This window comes from Protomyctophum bolini (genome assembly GCF_963924005.1).
Source record: "Protomyctophum bolini genome assembly, chromosome: 12".
In the NCBI taxonomy this organism is placed as follows: Eukaryota; Metazoa; Chordata; class Actinopteri; order Myctophiformes; family Myctophidae; genus Protomyctophum; species Protomyctophum bolini.
Window position 1 is genome coordinate 16,178,984 of NC_137873.1, and position 21,733 is coordinate 16,200,716.

Below are 21,733 nucleotides of genomic sequence, written 5' to 3' on the forward strand. Positions count from 1 at the left end.
AGAGACAAAGCCACATTTCAGAATTGAATGACGAGTATTCATAGTGGAAAATTGTCTCAACTCTATCCTCTATTTGCCAGTTCATGAATACAGAGCTTATGTATGCCTTTCTTGTTGCATTAGGCTACTGAAGAGATTGTATTTCATTTGTCTTAGTTTAACTTATCCTGAAGCAACTACTGACATGGGGATGAAAACGTGAAACCAACATCACAGGTACATTTTACGTTCGTCTACAGTGGATTTAATTCCAGCCATCCACTCAAAACAGTCCTTCAATGGCTTATAGTCACTTCCTCCTTTTAATATTCACAGATCATTGCGGTTATTTAGAGGCGACTTAAGGTGCAGGGTTTGGCACAGTTTACTGATGTTCCTGACTTGCCATATGGTAATTAATTTAATAGTTGGACCACATTTTGCCACCCTAAGTGCCGCTCTTCGGCAATTGCCTAGTTTGCCAGACCATTTACCAGATGAATGCAATTGGCAGACACATGGCTCCTCCTCCACCGTACCACCTGCCTGTTTGGCAGATAACAAAATGGTCCTTTGGAGGTTTTACTTATAGCTATAATGAAATTGTGAAATTGGAAGATAACCAGCGATAGTTTTGAGGTTTCAGTTAACTGGTAAATGGTGAAATTGACTGAAGTGATATGGATGGACCATTCCCTTGAGGCAATTGCACTTAAATCTGTAGTGACCGCTGGCTGTTGGTAAGAAAGGCCGCAGAGGTGCAAAGACACTAGTACATTTACTCAAGTATTGTATTTTGAGGTAGGCTACTTTTACTTCACTGGATGACTTCCGTTTTTCAATAATTCATACTTTTACGTCACTACATCTCAGAGGCAAATATTGTACTTTTCACTCCACTACATTAGTATTACAAAACATACACTAACCACTTAAACCCTATCTTTGGCTATTTGAAAATACTAACCGATCTACAAGACCACAACGCGTCACATTGTGAGCTTGTGGATCAGCTATTTTTGAAAAGATCTTGAGAAATGTAAAAATCCTTTGTAAAGAAAGAAAAAAGCAATGGAACGTTCTGCGAGTACTTTTACTCTTGGTATTTTAAACATATTTCCCCTGTAGCTATTGCACTTAAAAAGCTGGATTAGTGAAGGCTGTTGGTAAGAAGAGAGATACGGAGATACGGCCACACTCACATCTTTATCCTGCGGATTACACCACTACTTACCAACTAAATCAATACTTTGACAATAAATATTGATTTAAACATAGCTTCCGCTTTCCAGAGCCAGAGGCAGAGCAGTGCTCTTTTGTTTCTCAAATATTTCTCACAACAATGTTACAAGTAAAAGTCTTGTATTGAACAAATTACTTAAAGTGCCAAACGTGAAACAAAAGTACTCCTCCCCTGCATAATGTTTTCTAAATGTGTCAAAATGATTTGAAAATAGCAGATCTACAAGCTCACAACTAGATGTGACACATTGTGAGCTAGTATGTAGATTGTCTATGTCCGACTCCAAATAGCTGTACAAGTACAGTATGAAATCATCTAAATTTGCAAAGTAGCAAGTAATTAAAGTTGTGAAATGTTTGTAGTGCAGTAGAAATATCAATATTTGCCTCTGCGATGTAGTGTGAGAGTAAGAGTATAAAATAATGAAAAAGAACAAACAAAAAAAGAATATTTTTACTGCATGATTCAAGTAAAAGTACCTAAATGTATGGTACTTAATACGTACGTAAATGTACTTACTACTTACAGTAGAACTACTTCCCACCACTATCACAAAGCCTTGAGGCAGTGCAGTGGCCTGTTGCTTCTCAACATTTCCCAGAATGCCTTGATCGACCAATAGAGATCGCAACCTATCCTACACAGTACACACTGACTACATGGTAAAAAAAAAGCACTAAAAGTGGTCCTTTGGCCCCATCTTAACCACTTGAACCCTTAATTGTACTCAGTTTAGAGCTGGGATCTTCAACAGGTCAGGGCCTGAGGACCCTAAAGGGTACTCAGAGTTAGTACAGGGGGCCCACCAAATATGTGTGATTGGAAATATTTATGTTTTTACATTTACTACTTGAACCCTACAATCCTTACTCTAGCCGGAAATAGCACAACACCATGTTGAGGGGAAAAAGTCACGCCACGTATTGAGGGTTTAAAAGTCGGAAATGACTCATCGAGATGAATCAAACATTTTAACAGAAAAGACAAAAAAAAAACGATGATAGTGCTGTTAACACTTAGCCCGCTAGCATTAATTGAAAAATTAGGATCTAATTCACGCCAGCATTTCTCTCTTATTTTGAAAAGCCACATTTCCAGACTTCCGGAAGTAGACATGATCCTAGTATGTTTAACAGGTCTCGTTCAACTGTTGTTTACAAGATGGATCTATGCCGGGGCACTGGAGGCCTCCACAGCGTCAGCTCTGTGCCATCAAAGACCAAAAATGGGTCTATATGAAGCGATCTATGACATCAATGAAAAAGTGTGACATGCATCACATTCAAACATTGCATACAATATATGTAGTGAGGGTCCCTGCTTCATCTGTTTCTCAGCTAAGGGATCCTTGGCCTGAAAAATGCTGAAGACCGCTGGTCTAGAAGGTTTAAGTGGTTAACCATACAGGTGGTGCTATAGACAGCACCTAAATAACCCCTAACGAACCACTGAACAACCACAATTGTTATGGAATTTGTCTCTCGTAGGTCAAAGTGAAAAAAAGGAGATATATGTATCTCGATGGGGTATTACCAGTATAAACAACGGACAAACATAAATAACATTCAGCGTTTCCCAGTGCGTAGCGTTTCCCTCTGCAACCTGCAAAGCCAGTCCAGCACGGTGCGTTTTTGCCAAGCATGTACCATCGCTAAATTGCCAGTGAGTCACTCAGACACTACCTGAGAGAACTGAATGTGTTCTTGCTGCTCTGCCACAAACTTGATATAAATCAGGAGGATGGGGTCTGTGGGCGCCAGGCGAATTTATGCTTGTCTGGATGAGAGAGAGAGAGAGAGAGAGAGAGAGAGAGAGCAGTGGTTCTCAATCAAGGACCACTTGAAAATCCCACCCATGTGACCACTAAACACGGGCAGCCATTGTTAAATTGGCGTGTATTTTCAGACCGGGATTATTTTAATGATCCATCAATCGACAGTGTTCTGGCATCGGAATCGATATGGAACCAGCACGGCATTCCTATAGTATGCAGTTATACAGTTTCATAATTCAAATATTTTATAATGTTTTAAAGAAAAAACTAAATTATAACCACATCATTTCCTTTTCATGTTAATGTTATCTTTAAAATCAGTGTTTTGTCAATAATTTGGGGGCCCACTTGCAATAAACTCACAGCCCACCAGGTTGATGAGTGGGAGAGGGAGAGATATATGCATATATCTCGATAAAGAGAGAGAGAGAGAGAGAGAGAGAGAGAGAAATAATGAGAGAGAGAGAGAGAGAGAGAGAGAGAGAGAGAGAGAGAGAGAACAAGATAGCGACAGAGAGAAATAATGAAAGATAGAGAGGGGAGGAAAGAGGCATGGGGAGAGAGAGAGAGAGAGAGAGAGAGAGAGAGAGAGAGAGAGAGAGATTTGTCGGTGGACTCTTCGTGCTTTATCATGATCATGATGTTCTGCCAGTGTAGGAGAGATGCTGAGTGAGGAAGTGGGGTGTTTATTCTCTGATCGACCCCGCTGCGTTTCCTCTCACAAGGACAGCCAGGGAGAGGCTGTGACCTCTCCTCCTCGTCCTGCACCCTGCCTGGCGTGCCCGCCGATACCACGACACCCCTACCCCCAACCCCCTCCACCTTCAGTGACACCTCCATACAGGATGAGAGTTGGTAGTTGGAGAGAGTGCTCGAGCAGCGCAGTGGTAAAGTGCCTGCATGCCCGCCACCACAGAGGTTGGGGGTTCGAATCCATCGTGGTGCATCCGCCTTTGTCGAGTGTCTATAGTACGAACACAATTGGCCCGTGTTTGGGGGAGGGTAGCTTGAACGACCCCTATATGATTTTCAGGGCATAGACAAAACAAACTAGCACTGGAAACCGAAGCCAACTTTCTATTGGTTCACCAACCTATGATAACTCTCTCTCCAATTTAGAATTTAAGCATTTAGCACTGCTCATTTCCAGAGTGACTCACATTAAGCAAGGTAATAACACACATAGAATGCAAACAATATACTAAGCTAAACAATATACAATCAAAAATTATAATTTGTAGGCCTACATTGAAACTTTAGGATACCAGGTAGAAAATATAAATTAGAGTACATTCTAAACATTGTGGTTAAGAAACAAGCAGCAGTAACAAAAACACATCTCTCTCTGTCTCTCCCCAATACATTTCCAATGTACTGTACCTGACAAGTAGAAAAAAACACAACTCAACTAATTGAATGCTATAATTAGGTCCAGGTGGATTTAGCAATGTGTTATGAGACTGCAGGGAGCTGTTCTGGTGATTACCTGACTCGATGCTGTGTCAGCCAAACATGACTCGGGTAAAAAGAAGGGAAAAGGTTATAGGCCTACACAGACTTACTACCGAAGCTTAATAGATTTCATGTCAAAACTGTTGTTTTCTCCTCGAACGTAATGAGAACAATATGCAACTGAGAGCAATCTAATGTTGCTGCATTAATCAAAACAATGTTTGATGTTTCATGCACTTTATCCCATAAAAACCGGGAAAGCAACTGTGTCATTTTAGAATTCTTAGGCTATTAAAAAAATAGAAGATCTACAAGCTCATAACATATGGCACGAAGTGACACGATATGATCATAATAATTATAATAACAACAATAATATCTCTCTCTACATTGTGTGGAAGTGACAAGTTACAGTGATATTTATAATGATCTCGAATGGAACACAACAAGATACGTCTAGTAGTCTACATGGGTCAAAATGGATAAATATTACAAATAATAACTTTAATTTATATAGCGCCTTTCAAGAAAGGACGATTTACTTTACACTTTCATATAATGCCTTTATCTCGGATTCAAGATCCGAGATAAGGTATTTTAAATGTTTACAACAAGTGGATACACAAGGCAATCTTGCATACGGTATACAGTTTCTGTTTACTTCATTGCCTAGCAACCCAATGCTAATGTATGTAGCATTCAGAGATCACACGAAAGGGTGTACGTGCGTGCGTGCGTGCCATTTTCTGTTCAGGACAACAGCAACGCAAGCTCTACTGCTGTAAAATGTCTGAATACCCGACCACTGAACGGTTTCTGACCCGAAAACCATCAGTCTGTTGAACAAAATGCATGAACAACACCTGCCTGAGGTGTTCTTTAAGTTGTTAGGTGATAACCTAACCACCGCACTGGTTAGTAAAAACAGAGAGATCTGCTGGGGGTGGGCGGTGAGTCGCTTATCACCCACCACGGCTCAGTGACATCATGTTGTAGTTTTCCCAACCCCCGTAGTGAGTCGTTTATCACCCTCCGCGGCTCAGTGATGTCATGTTGTAGTTTTCCCAACCACCGTAGTGAGTAGGTTATCGCCTAAGAAGTTGAACTGGAGTATGCTTCGCCTTTTAGCCATGTGATTTATGGTTCTCTTTCTCTTTATCTTTCCATGCTGCACAAACTGGACACGGCACCTTAAAAACATATGTACACATCTGCAAGTTATGCAAATATTTCTATATGAAGATGCTTATGTTTCTAAAAGAATGTACACAACAGCATATGTTGCTAATGCTTGTCAAATAATATGTCCTGCATGTGATGGTAATGTTCGATACATCATGTATCTGCCTTTCACATACACTATCGGCATAAATGTACATAATTGTTCTAAACTATTACCCTGTTTTCTATCTCTTGTCTTCTATCTCTTTTTCTAATTTGGTTCTATCAGTACAGAACTACATACATGTTCAATATGATTTAGTTGAGTGAAGAGGTGGGGCAGCAACAACAGCATTAGAGCGGAGAGTATTTAATACGTCGTAAAAAATAAAATGTGACTCCACATTGTTCCCCTTGGGGGAAGTTAAACAGAGCAGACACTCCTAATGCTAAAACACTGAAGACATTACCGCAAATGACACCAAACCACAAGCCTCCAAACAAACACCGTCCTATCAGTGCTGTAGCAATATTGTCACCGTCGTTGGGAAACCTTGTATGTCTGATATAGCTATTTCAGGAAATGGAGATTTTTTTTCCCCCAATGGTCCAATGCAGTTAGTTAATCACAGGCTCTTGTTCAAACTTGTCGTTGGTTCATATGTATAAAGCCAACGTGACTTAAAGCTATATAAGCAGCTTTAAGTCATGTTGTATTTTTGTATTCAGACAGACAGCAATGACTAAAACGCTCCCCCAAAACACCTGTGTCTGTGTGACACATCTAGGGGCCGCTTCTGCGTTCAAAAATGTCTTTGAGGTTTTGTCATTTTGACATATTATTACTATTGCATATTATTGCATAATATTATTATTATAGCAGCTTTTCAAAGTGTTCACCTTCCCTTAACCCATTTTGACCTGAGATAAGATTCTAAAAATGTCTTTTTGAAAATGACAGTTTTCTGAAAAAGCTCTGTTTCTATGTCAGTCGTTCTTCGATTTTTCAAAAATAGCAGACCTACAAACTCTTATTCAACCTGCGATGGGAGAAAGCGAACACAGGCCCCGTCAGCCCACACAATGTCCAGACACTCAGACACCAAATATCATCGCTGTCGGGTGAAAACCTTGTATGTCCAAAACTCATAATTTTCAGGAAATGGAAAGAAAATGTTCCAATGGATCCAAAAAATGTAGTTATGATTTAGTCACAAGCTTGTGTTCATACTTTTCAATGGTTAATGTATAAGATCTACAAGCTGACAATGTGTAATTCTGTAGTATGACATTGTAAGGCTCATTTACAGGAAATAACATACATTTGGAGATACGAGTTTTCTGCCCATCAAAAAATGATATTTATCATTTCACAAACACCACAGCTTCCTAATGGATGCTGTGAGAGCGAGAGAGAGAGAGAGAGAGAGAGAGAGAGAGAGATGTTAAAGGCACAATTAGTAATTGTTATGGTATAGAACCAAATGGACCAATTAACGGTCCATTTAGTTTGTACTGTCCGAGGTACAGACCCATTAAGGTCCATTTGGTTGCTGTAGGGCTGGGCCATATGACTTCAAATCAATTTTACAATTGTTAAAGTTAAAGTAGCAGATCTACAAGCTCACGCAATACACGTCATGCAACATTTTGTTTTGCACTGCACTGTTGTGCAACGAAGCATGATACAGGGCTTAGAAGTGATTAATCAGACTAATCGATTTAGTGTATTATTTACGGTATTAAGGTGCGTTCAGACATGGATGGTTAGAGCGGTGCGATTACAAGTCAATGCAAACATGAGCGCCGCTAGCACAACACAAACGGGGCGAACCGAGGCGAATGTTTAAATTCAAGTTTGAACTCTTTAGAACTCTTTTGTGTTGTGAAATGTCCATGTCAAATTCACATAACATGGAGTCAAATGCCCATATATGGACTGATGTCAGACACCGTGTCAAATGCACAATGTAATATGGAGACTTTCAACATGCACACCGAGGTTCCCTGATATGTCTAGAACCTATTCCAAGTTAAGTCCAGTGTCTCTTACATTATCAACGCCAGCTTCTGAGAAAAGGGTTACAAATCATGCAGATATAAGTAAGCTTTAAGGCTTAATAGCCAGTAAGAAGAACATGCAAGACCAGGCACGTGACAAATAATCATCTCTCTCTCTCTCTCCCTCTCTCTCATACATATTCAGGTGAATTTCCCTGCAGTAGCTATCAATCATCTAGCTGGAGACACCCTGGACCCCATATTAAGCACCAGGCGTGGTCCATTTATTATCATTCTATTTACTGTGAGCAAGCATGTTTATGTCAGCTGGACACACACGCGCGCGCACACACACACACACACACAGGTGCGCGCGCGTTTGATGTGTAGGTGTCATATAGGCCGCATTGTGTGCAGGTTTGTGCACGTGTAGGAGAAGAGAACACACAAATGGTTCAGTTGCAAGGTGCTGATTAGAATATATGAGTTCATATTTCACAAGATTGATAGGCTATTTTCACCACAAAATCACTTATAAACAGATATGGCCCTCTGCGTCTGGGCTGGCTGGTAGGCTGTGCATGGTGTGTGAGCCATCAGTAGACATATAGGCACATAGGTATTGCGTGTGCTTTCTATCACCAATAAAAAGCACAGCATCTAAATAGGCAACACTTGACATAGTCCTCAAGATTACTACAGGGAGAGGGGCTTTTACATTAAACACTTGAACCCAAGCAGCCGCACTCTGAGGGGAACAGCAATGTCTGCTCTAACATTTATGTGCACTGACAAGAATGCGACATGGTCGCAAATGTTGACAAACTAGGTCAGAAGTCAAAGTGACAGGTTACTAAACACAAAATAACCGCACAGTGATTACACTGGATTTAATTCAAATCCCGGTCCCTGTAACCAGTGAACTCGTTGACTGAATATTTTTTCATGCATTGTTCCTGTTGACTCTTCCAGGAAGTGTTTCTGTTATGGCGTTAATGCATGAAAGATCAATGTGTTCAGTGACTGAAGAGCGATCGCACTGCCAGTGAGAGATAAGTCACGGTGCCATAACAGCGTTGTGACTGATTTCCATGGGGTGTTACCGTGTTGAGATACGTGAGGTTGTATGAGTAGCGGACTCAATTTCCTGAAGCTTTAGTAACACAAGGAGCCTACTGAACCCATTTTTGGCGGGAACCCCTTTTGGTGTTAGCATTACGTTATGCTTTAGCTATTGAAAAATAGCAGATCTACAAGCTCATAGCGCCACCGAGTGGCACGCTACGAGCTTGTAGGTCTGCTATTTTTGAAAAATCGACTGACATAGAAACATAGCTTTTTCAGAAAACTGTCAGGATTTAGAAGACATTTTTTTAATCTGATCTCAGGTCAAGATGGGTTAATGCTACAGGTGGGACGGTCCGGAGCCCTCGGCGAACTCGGTTGTGAGTGAGTTCAGTGAGCATGGAGTGAGCGTGAGGTCTGTCTTGTTTCACTTTGACTAAATCGCTGCGTATAGCATTGCAGAATATGCTGCGTGGCCACTCTGCCACTAATGAGCGCTCACAGCTTCTAATGAGCCGCCTGCAGAGAGCTTCCATCAGACCAGCTGTTTCATAATACACCACACAATCAATAATGTGGAAAAAGTTCACACTCTGCTGCAGCGTTGATTTTGTTGACTAAAACTATGACGGAAAATGTTCCACTCCCTTTTTTCACTGATGAAAACTAAACAATAACTTTCGTCAACATAAAAAGAACTAGACTAAATGTTAGGGAGAGACTAGTGGAAAAGAGATCCAGTAGAACTAAAAGAGAAGTAATTTTGTGTTTGGTTGTGCTTGGGTGTTGCGCTCTGAAAATAGCTGATCTACGTGCTGCGACGTGTTGTGAGCTTGTAAAACATGCAAAACATGTAAAATCAGGGATTATGATGCCATAAAGGCCTGCCAAAATTATTTTTAGTCGACTAAATCAATTGTAGATTTAGTCGCGTAAAATAGTATGATATTTAGTCGGCATAAACTAGACTAACATTTTTTATATTTAAAATATGACTAAAACTACATGGAATTGTATTCAAAGGACTGTGCTGTCAAAATCAACACTGCTCTGCTGGACTGGAAGGCTCAGCATGGAAGTGTGCCGGCGCGATAGAACAACAAAGCAGATCTGCAAGCTCACGGGCATGGCGATGCGATGCATCGTGAGCCATTTTTATTTTTTGCCCAGCAACAGTCTGGCGGCGAGGACTCATCTTTAGAAAGCATTTGATCCAATGATCGGTCAGCAGTTCGAATCCCGGCTCCTCCTGTCTACATGTCGAATTGTCCTTGGGCGAGACACTGAACCCCAAATTGCTCCTGATGTGCTGGTTGGTACCTTGCATGGCTTCTGCTGCCATCGGTGTATGAATGGGTGAATGTAATGCACAATCTATGTAAAGCGCCTTGGATAAAGGCGCTATATAAATGCACCATTTACCATTTTATGGTATATGCTTCCCCGTTTTTCCTACCCGATTTCACACCAGTGAGGGGAGGGAGGGGCTAGCCCACACTGTGCCCACCGCAGTCAGCACACACAGAAGTCAAGGCAGACGGCTGTGGAACATGAAGCACAACGGACCTGCGCTTATGACTGAAACAACACAAATAAAAACAGAAGCCCAACACGAGGATAAAGGAAACATTCAGTCCAAATGTCCAGTGTGCTGGAAACTATTATAAATGTTCACAACAGTACAAATATATATTTTTTAACAGTTATACTAAATTGGTCAATATAAGTAAAATAATATAGGCAGCCTTTCCATAGGAGTCTCTTTTTATATCTGTCCAATAAGAATACAGCCAGTAGCATATAAGGTTATGTAATAGGCTAACTAAAACATTATAGTGGCTATAGGCTATTATGGGAAATGTATTCTAACTCATTTACCTCAGAGAATGTTTTAATTCTGGATAAAATCATGAAATGGTCTATGGTCTAATCTAATGGAATAAATGGATAATCAAATGCAGGTGTGGTTTGGGGGTTACAATAATTAAACCAAATTTAACCAATCACCAGTCCACGTGCCATTGCCTTTTTTAAACTCCACTGTCGCTTTCCCAAATGTGTGTGACCAAAATAGCAATTTAGGGGAAAGCGTGCCAACACGCCCATGAACACACCTCTAGGCGCAAATACCGGTGTCGGCAAAAAAGATAGCGGGTGACGCTGGACGAAAATACCATTAAGGGACAGAGAAAGCTCCTATATTCGTCATTTTCGGGCAGCGGCTGAATTGCGGGCCGCGCTGCGGGTAAAGTCTGAGACGAAATTGGAGCCCTTGTCTTTCAGCACCATGGAGAGCTCTGCACGCTTTATCAGTATATGTTGTACTGTAATGGACATAAAACGTTCTAATAAAGACCTCTGTCTGTCTGTCTGTCTGTCTGTGAGTGAGAGTGAGATAGAGAGAGAGAGGGGGGGCAGGATGCAAACAGAGAGAGGTGGAGAAACACTAGCTTGGTAGATTCTTTCTGGGAAACGGCCTGGTGTCAAGAGATTTGTCACACTGCCAAGACCCACGCACACCCCCCACCCCCTCTTTCTCTGTCTCTCTGAGGTTGTACCAGGCAACTCCCTACAACTCCCAGGGCATCGCTGTAAAGATTAATGTCTGTCGCTGTCTCTCACTCTCACTCACTCACACGCACGCACACACGCACACGCACGCACGCGCACGCACGCACTGCAGTCCGAAATGGAAGCTCAGCAGATGTCAAGGTCCCTAAAGTCCTTACATAACCTCCGGGTGTCACCCCTCTCTGATCAATGACCCTGTGACCTCCACAACACAATGTCTACACACTGACGCACACTGAAACACACCACCCAGCCTGTGACAACAGAAACGACATGACACGACACGATTAACAACATTCATCCTTATAGGATGGGGATCCTTTAGGATTGTAACGATTCTGATTCCTTAACGATTCAGTCTTAACCATTCCTACAGGCTGTTTCAAATGGATACTGCATACAGGGCTGTAGTGAGTTTGAGTGCGTATACATTTGTTTCCATTTGTATACTCTCAGAGTTATGGTGGTCCTTGAGTATTGTAATTGTATATAGCAGACGTGAAGTCCACATAACAGCTCTGACATTGTGATACAACCCAGTTGAAGAAACAAATGTGACGGTTCCGGTTCCTCAATGTTGGATCCAATTCCTCTGGTTCCGGATCACAACCCTGTTTTGGCCATGTTGTTATAAGTAGGTACGCTGAGCCAATTTGAGGCGGATTATTGGCACCATTATTGAGCACACACAGAACACCCGGAAGAGTCAAGATCAACAACATTCACACACTCCAAACATTTTCAAAACCAAATGAAAAAGTGCCATAATAGAATATATATAGAATTATATTGTATACACATTTTTGCCTATATGCCATGCAACACCATGCCGAAAAACAGGGATTGGCTGAGTTCGGACTCTTGTAAGGACTAATATAGTACTGCGACTCGACTTCTGGATTGCGAGGGTACCAAGCGGAACTTGGCGAAAACATTGCTTGTGTGTGTACGTGCGGGGGTGATTGTGAGCGGGAACGTGTGTGTGTGTGTGCGTGTGTGTGTGTGTGTGTGTGTGTGTGTGTGTGTGTGTGTGTGTGTGTGTGTGTGTGTGTGATGACACACTGTATGATGTAAGATGATGCGTAGAAGGGGTGACAGGTTTTCTTTTCATGTCGCTGCCAAGATGACTTCAGTGTGGTGGCTGTCAGCCAGGGGTGTCATTTATACAAAAAAAACAAGCTGCAATCAACATAAAACACACACACACGCACACAGCGTTTGGAATCTTGCTGATACATTTTAAGCACGAATCTCACATGGGGGTCCCTGGCACAAACTGTATTTTCAGATACGGGTCATTTGCAAGTCGTTGACTTGAAAAAGTTTGGGAACCACTGATCTAATTTAATGTTCAGCCGCACTTTGATGGTCTGACTGCACTGCTGCAGTACAGTCTCAACAATTACAACAAACAAGCATCCATGAAAACCTCCACTGTCTACATGAGTTCCAATTTCCCTTTACACTTCCCCACACAACAGACTGATATTAAACAAAACGTTGTCACATTTGCTTACTGTAGGGTAAATGTGTGTGCGTGCGTTCCAAGTAGCCATGAGACGGATTTACACTATCCGGCTATTTAAAAGCTTTGTTAGTCCCAAAATGTGTACAACAATGGCAATAAGCGGATTTGCGTTTGGGTGTACAGTATGTCTGACCACAAACAAGTAAAGTCCTGAGTGTTACAAAGGAGTGTGCAATAGGAAACCAAATCCTACTACAACTCACTTGTGGGTCGTAATTTAACTCAGGGAATGTCCACAATGCAACCAAATGGACCCATTGATATCACAAAACTTCGGTTACTCTGCAGAGGATCACACATCACATGAGGAACTGTACACTTAGACATCTATATGATCCAATATAATGTTTCTCCAACTGACAGCACTGATTATAGAGACAATATAGCGTTTATGTTTTCATACATATCCTGTAGCTATATCTGTGGTGCCAAAGCAGAAAAATAAATTATGCATGACTGACTTCAATACTACACCGCACATTATGATTACACTGAGGCGTTTACAGTGTATATCAGAGTCCCAGAGATTACAAATCCTATCAGATGGTTGTACCTAACCACTCTGAAACAGAGTTAAATGAACCCTCAAGACCTTGACAGTGCCCACACATAGTAAAAGTAAACAGACCGCAGCCGGGCCGTTTCATTGTCTACTCACACAAAGGCATGGTAGAGCAGCGCCCACCCTCGTGGTCTCTCCAGCACGTCGTAGATGAGGGTCTGGATCTTCCTCTTGCGGAGGTTATTCCTCTTGGTGGGACGTGTGTAGCCCAGGGGGGTCTTGGCCAAAAGTCCGAAGCCCACCATCCCGTGGATCTGGAGGGACCCCCGCTGCTTCTTGCCGTCCGAGTCCCGGCTCCCGGGGACCACCAGGAGGAAAACTCCATCTTTGTCGGCACCGGTGGGAGTTCCCTGGTGGTATAGGCAGGTCATAGGGAGTAAGTATCATTTACTTGAGTAGCCTATTGTACTGAAGTAGCCAATGTTTTATTGAGTATCTGTACTTTACTCCAGGATGTGTATATTTCACTGCACGTACATTATTAACTGCTTAAGCATATTTAAAATATAATGGATACACATACACATCTGATCACATCTGCTATTTCCACTATTGATATTTTGTGGTGGACATAAACTAGATACATTTACTACTTATCTGGAGGGTTATTTTTAGTTTTGCGTTATTTGGGAATAACTTTCACACTGCTACATATTTGGATATTGTAGTTTGGGACCCCCAAAAATCTATTATTATATTACCAAATAATCACTTAGCCTCCTTTGTCACAAATATTGCAAAAATAGCATATCTACAAGCTCATAAAGCAATGGGTTGATTAGCTTGTATAGGTCTGCTATTTTCACAATGTTTTTAATTTCTTATTTAACTTTCAGACAATTTCAGAATTGCCTTTTTTTCCTTTTTTTTTTTACATTGTTTTGGAAATGTTCCAAATTTCAATACAACAATGCATTGATATGAAAAACTAAATGTCGTCTACTTCGTTATGTGTAACCTATACTTTTGAATACTTGAGGTAGGCTATAATAGCCTATACTCTGTCGCACACTGGCCGCTTTCAATTGAACGGAATCGAAACGACAGTCGACTCGAGTCCTACCTGGTGGTCCAGCAGGTCCCCTCCATGGGGAGTAGCGCCGCCGGCGTTCTTGTCCTCGGTAGCTCCGTTAACGGCGGCAACATTCCTGGATCTCAGCCCCATGGTCAGCAGCACTGGCAGCAGCGGCGACGAGGCGAGGCTGTGGCGGTGTGGAGAGCCGACAGAAGCCGCATGCCATGATCTGACAGCCCGGAGGGGAGACCAGGAGGAGACGGACGATTCACTGAGGAGTAGGAGGAGGAGGGTGGAGATGATGAGGATGATGATGATGATAATGATGGGTCATTTGAGGATGATGGTATGTCTCCTCATAGTAGAAGAAAGCAAGAAAGGGAGGTGCTCTTCTCTCTCTCTCCCTGTCTCTCCCTCAACTGATGTCTCTCCCTCAACTGATAGGCTACTGATGTGGAGAGAGAGAGAGGAGATCCAGACAGAGAGAGAGAGAGAGAGAGAGAGAGAGAGAGAGGCAGAAAAGAGTGCTGACACCTTCTCTCTCAGTAAACCTTCGTGGCCGTTATCCAAACGATCATTAGAAAAGCCATTAAACGAAGCCCGATCTCTTCTCGATCAGGTCCATTGATCCACCGTGATTGCCACACCAAAAAGCAACAATTTGCCCGCCGTCTTTCTGTTTCTTCCCGTCGCCTCCTCGCGTCGCGTTGGATCTAAACAAAGAGCCCCCACAGGGCGGTCACTATACCCTAAACATATAACAAAATAATAGCAAATAATAAAGCGCTAAAAGCGGCATAACGTAAAGTTCGCATTGGGTGGATAAGACTCTCCTGTAGAAAGCGACCAATCAGGGGCTTGGACTGGGAGCGTCTTAAAAGCGGCTGGCTCCGACCCATCCATCCACATGCCGATATCAAACCAAAAACACGACACGACACCGCGTGCATGCACGGATGGAGCATGGAGGGAGTGGTTGTGGAGATGCCCTGACGACCCAAGTGCGTGTGTGCCGTGCGTGTGTGTGTGTGTGTGTGTGTGTGTGTGTGTGTGTGTGTGTGTGTGTGTGTGTGTGTGTGTGCGTGCGTGCGTGCGTGCGTCGTACCGTGCGTGCGTGCTCCCGCTATGGAGAAGGTGTACATGCATTTCCCAGACGGGCGGCGGGGCGGGTTAATTTGACGTTCGATATAGGCTACATCGACAATTTTAATTTATTTTGGGACCGTCCCTCCTTCTTCCACAGAGACGGTCTACACCCAAGTAGACGGGGTAGACAGGCTTTGGCGTCCAATATAGCCCTTAGCCGCAATTAACCTCCTCGCTCCCTACCTGACCACAACATTGACCAACACCAGCCCTGTCATATCCCCCACTGATTGACGTCCCCCCCGGTCCCGGTCCCATCACAATGGTTCCGCCCTACTCTCCATAACTTTCAATGGGCTCGGACCATCGTCTACATTAATTCTCACAGCCCCCGTTTTCAACACCAGTCTGTTAAACAATGCCACTGCTCACATATGCAATTCAAGTAACATAAAAACAATAATTAGTTGCAGGCCACCTAAAATTATAATAAACCATCATGTTTTAGACCGTGGTGTAGTTTTCCGAAACCTCTCCACTTTGACAAGACAACCTTCAAAACCCAAATGCCCCACCCCAGTTAAAATGGCCCTATATAATGCAAGATCCATAAACCAAAAAACTGCCTTTCTTAATACTCTACTCTCTGACTATACCTTAGATTTTCTATTCCTAACCGAAACATGGCTCAACACAGATGAATACGCCACACTTATAGCAGCATGCCCAGCAAACTATTCATTTTTCAGTTCACCTAGATCTGGACGTGGTGGGGGCCTAGCTGCTATATTTTAAAAATAATTTAACTGCCGCCTATAAATACTGACCACTACTCCAGCTTTGAGGTTCAAACCATTATAGTGGACTCAGAAAATCCACTATTAATTGTACTTGTGTACCGCCCACCAAAATTCAAGGATTTCATTCCTCAATTTGCAGCATTTCTCACAACCATCATGCCCACATGTGACCTGCAGGCTTTGATTCTGGGTGACACTAATGTTCATGTCTGCTGCCCTCACAAGCCCCTAGCTACTGATTTTATCCACCTAATCGAGTCCTTTAACTTCTCACCCCTTGACACTGGTCCCACCCACAGGCTGGGTCACACATTGGACCTCGTTTTATCCCATGGTTTCAACACTATCAATATGAGAAAAATAGCCCCATGTCTATCTGACCACTACACCATTTTATTTGACGCCGCTCTCCGTCTCCCTTTATCAAAACCTCATCTCCCAGATCGCTTACTATTACTGTACCTCTCAAACTGCCACACTATTTTCAAAAGGTACCTCAAAATTATACTTGTCTTGAGTACAGCACTTGAGTAAATGTACCATGAGAGTAATTACTTGAACAAAGAGTATGAGACGTGAATCAGCAGGTCAAATGAATGCACTTGTCTTGTCCAACTAATTATCAGGGTTAGAAAACGGTCTTGTTTTTAAACGAGGCTGTAATGGAAAAAGCAATAATTAGATTTTGCCGGTCTGCCACTGCTGTGCACAGTGAAATCCTCAGTGTTCATTTATACATGCATGACTCTGAGAGTGCACAAATGTAACCAAATGAACCTGCAAGAATGTCACAAATGAATCATAATCAATGACATTCCAAAAATGAAATAATATAACTTTTAAGAAGTAGTAAAACAATAGCCGATCTACACACTCACAACTGAGCTTGTAGATCGGCTATTTTCACTAGTTTGAAAATGTAGTTGTTGTTATTGTTCAAATCATTGCTTAGTTTTGGCAATGTGCGTGTTAGAGCATTCATTGTCCGCAGACTCAACACATATAAGGATTATATTGCTACACATTATTACATTACATAAGTGGAGAGTAGCCAAGTCATTTAGAATTCAATATAATGGAATTTGTATACCGAGTCAACACTCAGGATGTGTGGCGCTGCTCTGCTGCCATATCTGGAAGAATACATAAGATACCGGCTTGTCTTATTACATTGCTCATGTAACTTCGTATCTCCATATTTCATTTTTATTTTCCCCTCATAACCCTGTCATACATGAGTGTCAAAAATAGCCAATCTAAACTCACAGCTTGAAGATCACTTGTGAGCTTGTAGATCACTAGTTTGTGAAGCGTGTAAGCTTGTGTAGCTCTTGGCTATATCCACTATTTCATATTTTTTTATCCATCTGTCCGTCTGTCCATCCATCCATCCATCCATCCAGCCATCCATCCATCCATCCATCCATCCATCCATCCATACTATCATATCATACAAGTGACTTTAGGGTGTGTGTGTGTGTGTGTGTGTGTGTGTGTGTGTGTGTGTGTGTGGGGGGGGGGGGGGGGGGTCTCGGAGTTGCCACAGTGACAGGTGGAGGTGGACGGACTGACAGTCTGCCAGAAGGAAGTGACACATGATCAAATGATGGAAGGAGATGGCCTGAACATCACCATGGTACATAGTCTACATACCTACATGCCTACATGCTATCGGGCAGAAACTCTATATCCATATTTGCACTTTTTTTACTCCACTACAGTTATGGGAAAACATTAGTTACTTTGTAGATTTTGATTATTATTACAAAACATGCACAAACCACTTCTGCCCTATTTACACTAGAGGTATTTCTACATTGTGGTATTTACACTAGAGGTATTTCTACATTGTGGTATTTACACTATAAGGTATTTCTACATTGTGGTATTTACACTAGAGGTATTTCTACATTGTGGTATTTACACTATAAGGTATTTCTACATTGTGGTCTTTACAATAGAGATATTTCTACATTGTGGTATTTCTACTTTTACTTAAGCACAAAGCGTGAGTACTTCTTCCACCACTGCAAGGCAGAGATCAGAGTTCCCTGCGAGTGTTGGAATGATGGACGTGTCTGATGGATTTGGTTCACATATTGATCCACAGAGCATTAATGTCCACACACCATAACGTCTAACTGGCGGAGGCACTCAGCATTGGCACATGAATCAGACTAAACACTGAGAAGAAGACCTGCACATGATCCACATGCTGAGTGCTGACTAAATACCAGTGGTGGTACTCACTTATTTTTTAAAAGTATCAATACTGCAATATAGAAATACTCTGTTACAAGTAACAGCCCATCATTCTTAATGTAGGCCTTGGGTGAAAGTACAAAGTATTGGAATCGAAATGTACTTAATGTACCAAAAGTAAAAGTATAGTCAGACTCATTATGCAGAGTGTCCCATTTCAAGTTTCCAAATGTATTATTAGCAGTTTTTGAAAATAGCAAATCTAGCTCAGTCACACCAAAATAATTTGCCAAAATAATTTGCCAAAATAACGTAAAGCCAAAATACTTTACGTCCCTGGCCAGCACGAGCTGGCCAGAGATTGATACGTTTATCTGCAGCATTCATGCTGATTCCCTGCATCCTCGGATATGATGTCCGTCACCTCAATCTGTCAACTCGCACCACCTCTGGAGTGTCCTATTTCATGCCGGCAGTGGAAGGCATCAACGAGGTTAACAGCTTGATTTATGACAGCCCGTTTAGTCACGCTCAGTGCCCCCAAACTGCAGCAGACACCCCCTCACAGAACCCACATTTATCTTACCAAAGGTTATAGCACCAGAGACAATAAAATAAAAACGTCTTTCGGTGAGTTGGACGCATTCTGCCGAAGATGTATAGAGGCATTTGTTGTTTAAATATGTCGTCTCTGTCAGGTGTGTTGAGCGCTTGTCGACCTGCTACTTTTGATGGTTTTGAAGTGTGAACAAGTAGTATTAAGTAAAAGCACAAGGTAGAATATGGAGATAAGAGGTGTCTGCTCGACAACAGCGATATATTTTCTATTCTCAGTAAGATGGCATGGTAAATTAGATTATGTAAACAGCACACTGTGAGATGCATATTTGGCCTGGGCTCAATGTTCTCAGCTGCCACCGCTCTTTTAAGTTATTGCAGAGAGCCCAGACGCCACAGATTAATTCTTCTTTTAAAGATACTATTACTGTTACCACTGCATGTCAAGCGTCTTTGGCAGAGGTGGAAGAAATACTGTATTACTTCAGTAAATGTAGGAATTCCACAATGTAGAAATAATGTTACATATAAAAGTGCTGCCTTCAAGTAGGCTACAAAGTATTGGCATACAAATAATAGTGCCAAAGGTACTACCAGGTCCAGTATTATAGCCTACAAAATGGTCCATGTAAATCCAAACTAAAAGAGTCTGCAACCTTTTTTATTTCAAGGACCCCCAGTTATATATATTAGACTCCGGACCCTCCTTTGATACTACATGGGACCTCATTCTGCACTGTGTTTATTTAAGTCTTGATAAAGTAATGCATGGGTCTGCAACCATTTAAATGCCATGTTTTTAATTTCCCTGATAGTCAGCGTGCCATTTCAACATTTATGACACCACATCAAAATAAGACATTTCCAACAGATTTAGACATTTCAGAACATTAGACAATAACTCAACATATTTCATTGACTCTGCCTGATCTATGAGAGACCAACCCATGTTTAGTCTCAAAGTGGTGCTTGAAAACTAAACACCAGCATTCCTATTCTGGGGAGAACATTGACCAAAAATAGCAGGTATATACAAGCTCAGAGCTTGTAGATCGGACATGAACATAAACAAAACCATATTTATCCATGATGGCTGGCATCTAGAGTAGGCCTATTTAAGATCTATCTTTCTTTGCCTTTATGTGAAATTGTTCTCTAGGGAAGCTCTAGGGAACTCCGGTCAACTAAGCGATATATATTCAAGTATATTTGAGAGTTTGAGCAGTTAATAACGTGGCTGTGACTCCATGCTGTGGAAACATTCTTGCGCATCAATAGAGCTGAAGAACGATAGCCTGTCTGCCATGAACATACAGTACATGTCAGAGGAAATGCTGAGTCGGGTCCTATCAACCAGAGCCTTTCTGGAAGGGTCCCAGTGGAGCTGGGTCCTCGTGTAACAACCTGGGTCCATCGTGTAAGGCGACACCACCGCTGGTCTGGGGAGCTTTTCTAAAATGAAGCTGCTGACCCAAGGGTTTATTTTTCTGCTGTCTCGCCGTTTTGTTGAAACCAAACCTGTCTTCAATGATCTGAGAACGACTGTTTCTTTCCCCCCCACCCTTTTCCCTTTGTTGTAAGAGATTCCTACATGTGTCTGTGTGGTTGTTGATGCTGTCGCTGTCCGGCAGAAACCCTGTATGTCTATTTTTTTTCCTTTTTGGGGTGGGGGGTAAATTAATGACGTATATTAATGACGTACAACGTGTTATGAACTTACAAGTAGATTGGCTATTTCAAAAGATATCAAAATAACGGTAGTGGGTCACACACACCAAGACTTCAGTTCAAATTGTTTATCTAATATTTGAACAGGACAAATCCAGCCTTCATCAGTGTGACACTGATCTGGTCTAGCCCTATGGAATGTATGGAATGCATATGCTAATAAAAAAAACAACGTAATACTTTCTAAGGTTAATATGAGCATCAAAGCAATATTTTAAATACTTTTTATTAGCACGTGCATTCCATAGGGATGGACACACATGGACAATTGGACATATGACAACATCAACTCGCGACAGGAGCAGTTCCTAATGAGTGAAAGATTTAGCTATTTATGAAAGAAATAAAATATTTTTATTTTTTTATTTGAGGGGCAATTGAGGGCAAGTATAATGTTTTAAGGCATATTTGTCTTATTAGCCAGGGATCCTTTTAACAAAACATTGTGACTAAATGATAACGACTTCTTTCCATTTCCTGAAACGTAACAAGATTGGTCATACAAGGTTTCCACTTGACTGATCCCAATCTGTCTCACTGTCTTCTACTGAGTGCTGTTCATTGTAAGGGAAGCCTTGGGGATAGAGCAGACAGCTTGTGACCAGCTGGTCACATGTTTCAATCCCTGGATAGACTCAGAAGAGGGACTGTCTGTCACGATAGGCAGAAGATAGAACCCAAAACAAATGCAAGAAGACACAAGCAGCAGAGTTAAAATGAACGTAGTTATTAATTCAAACTAAAGTACAGCTTACAAAAATGCGTTTGCAAGCAGAAAAACAGAAAAGTAAAAATCTAAACTGATTCAAACACAAAAACAGGGATGCCCAAAATGCAAACAGTTAAAAAAGTCCAAAAAGCAAACCTTACAAGAGGCGCAAGCAGTAAAGTCCAAAATCTCTCAGAGGCACAAGAAGAACGAGGAACATCACAGGAACAGAAGTATATGTACTGGCAGTGTGTGTGTGGAATGAGGCCAGTCTTATGGGGAGCAGGATGATGGAGAAA

At 41.8% G+C, this 21,733-nt stretch overlaps 1 protein-coding gene across 1 annotated transcript in view; it reads right to left on the reverse strand.

The window, feature by feature from the left end:
- The window catches only part of kcnq3 (potassium voltage-gated channel, KQT-like subfamily, member 3), a gene marked incomplete at both ends in the record, with an annotated part of 181,907 nt that extends 167,406 nt beyond the window's left edge, over positions 1 to 14,501 (reverse strand). Inside the window, 2 exon segments of the mRNA XM_080778909.1 lie at positions 13,433 to 13,686; positions 14,400 to 14,501. Coding sequence (XP_080635035.1) covers positions 13,433 to 13,686; positions 14,400 to 14,501 — 356 coding nt within the window.
- Positions 14,502 to 21,733: the final 7,232 nt, after the last annotated feature.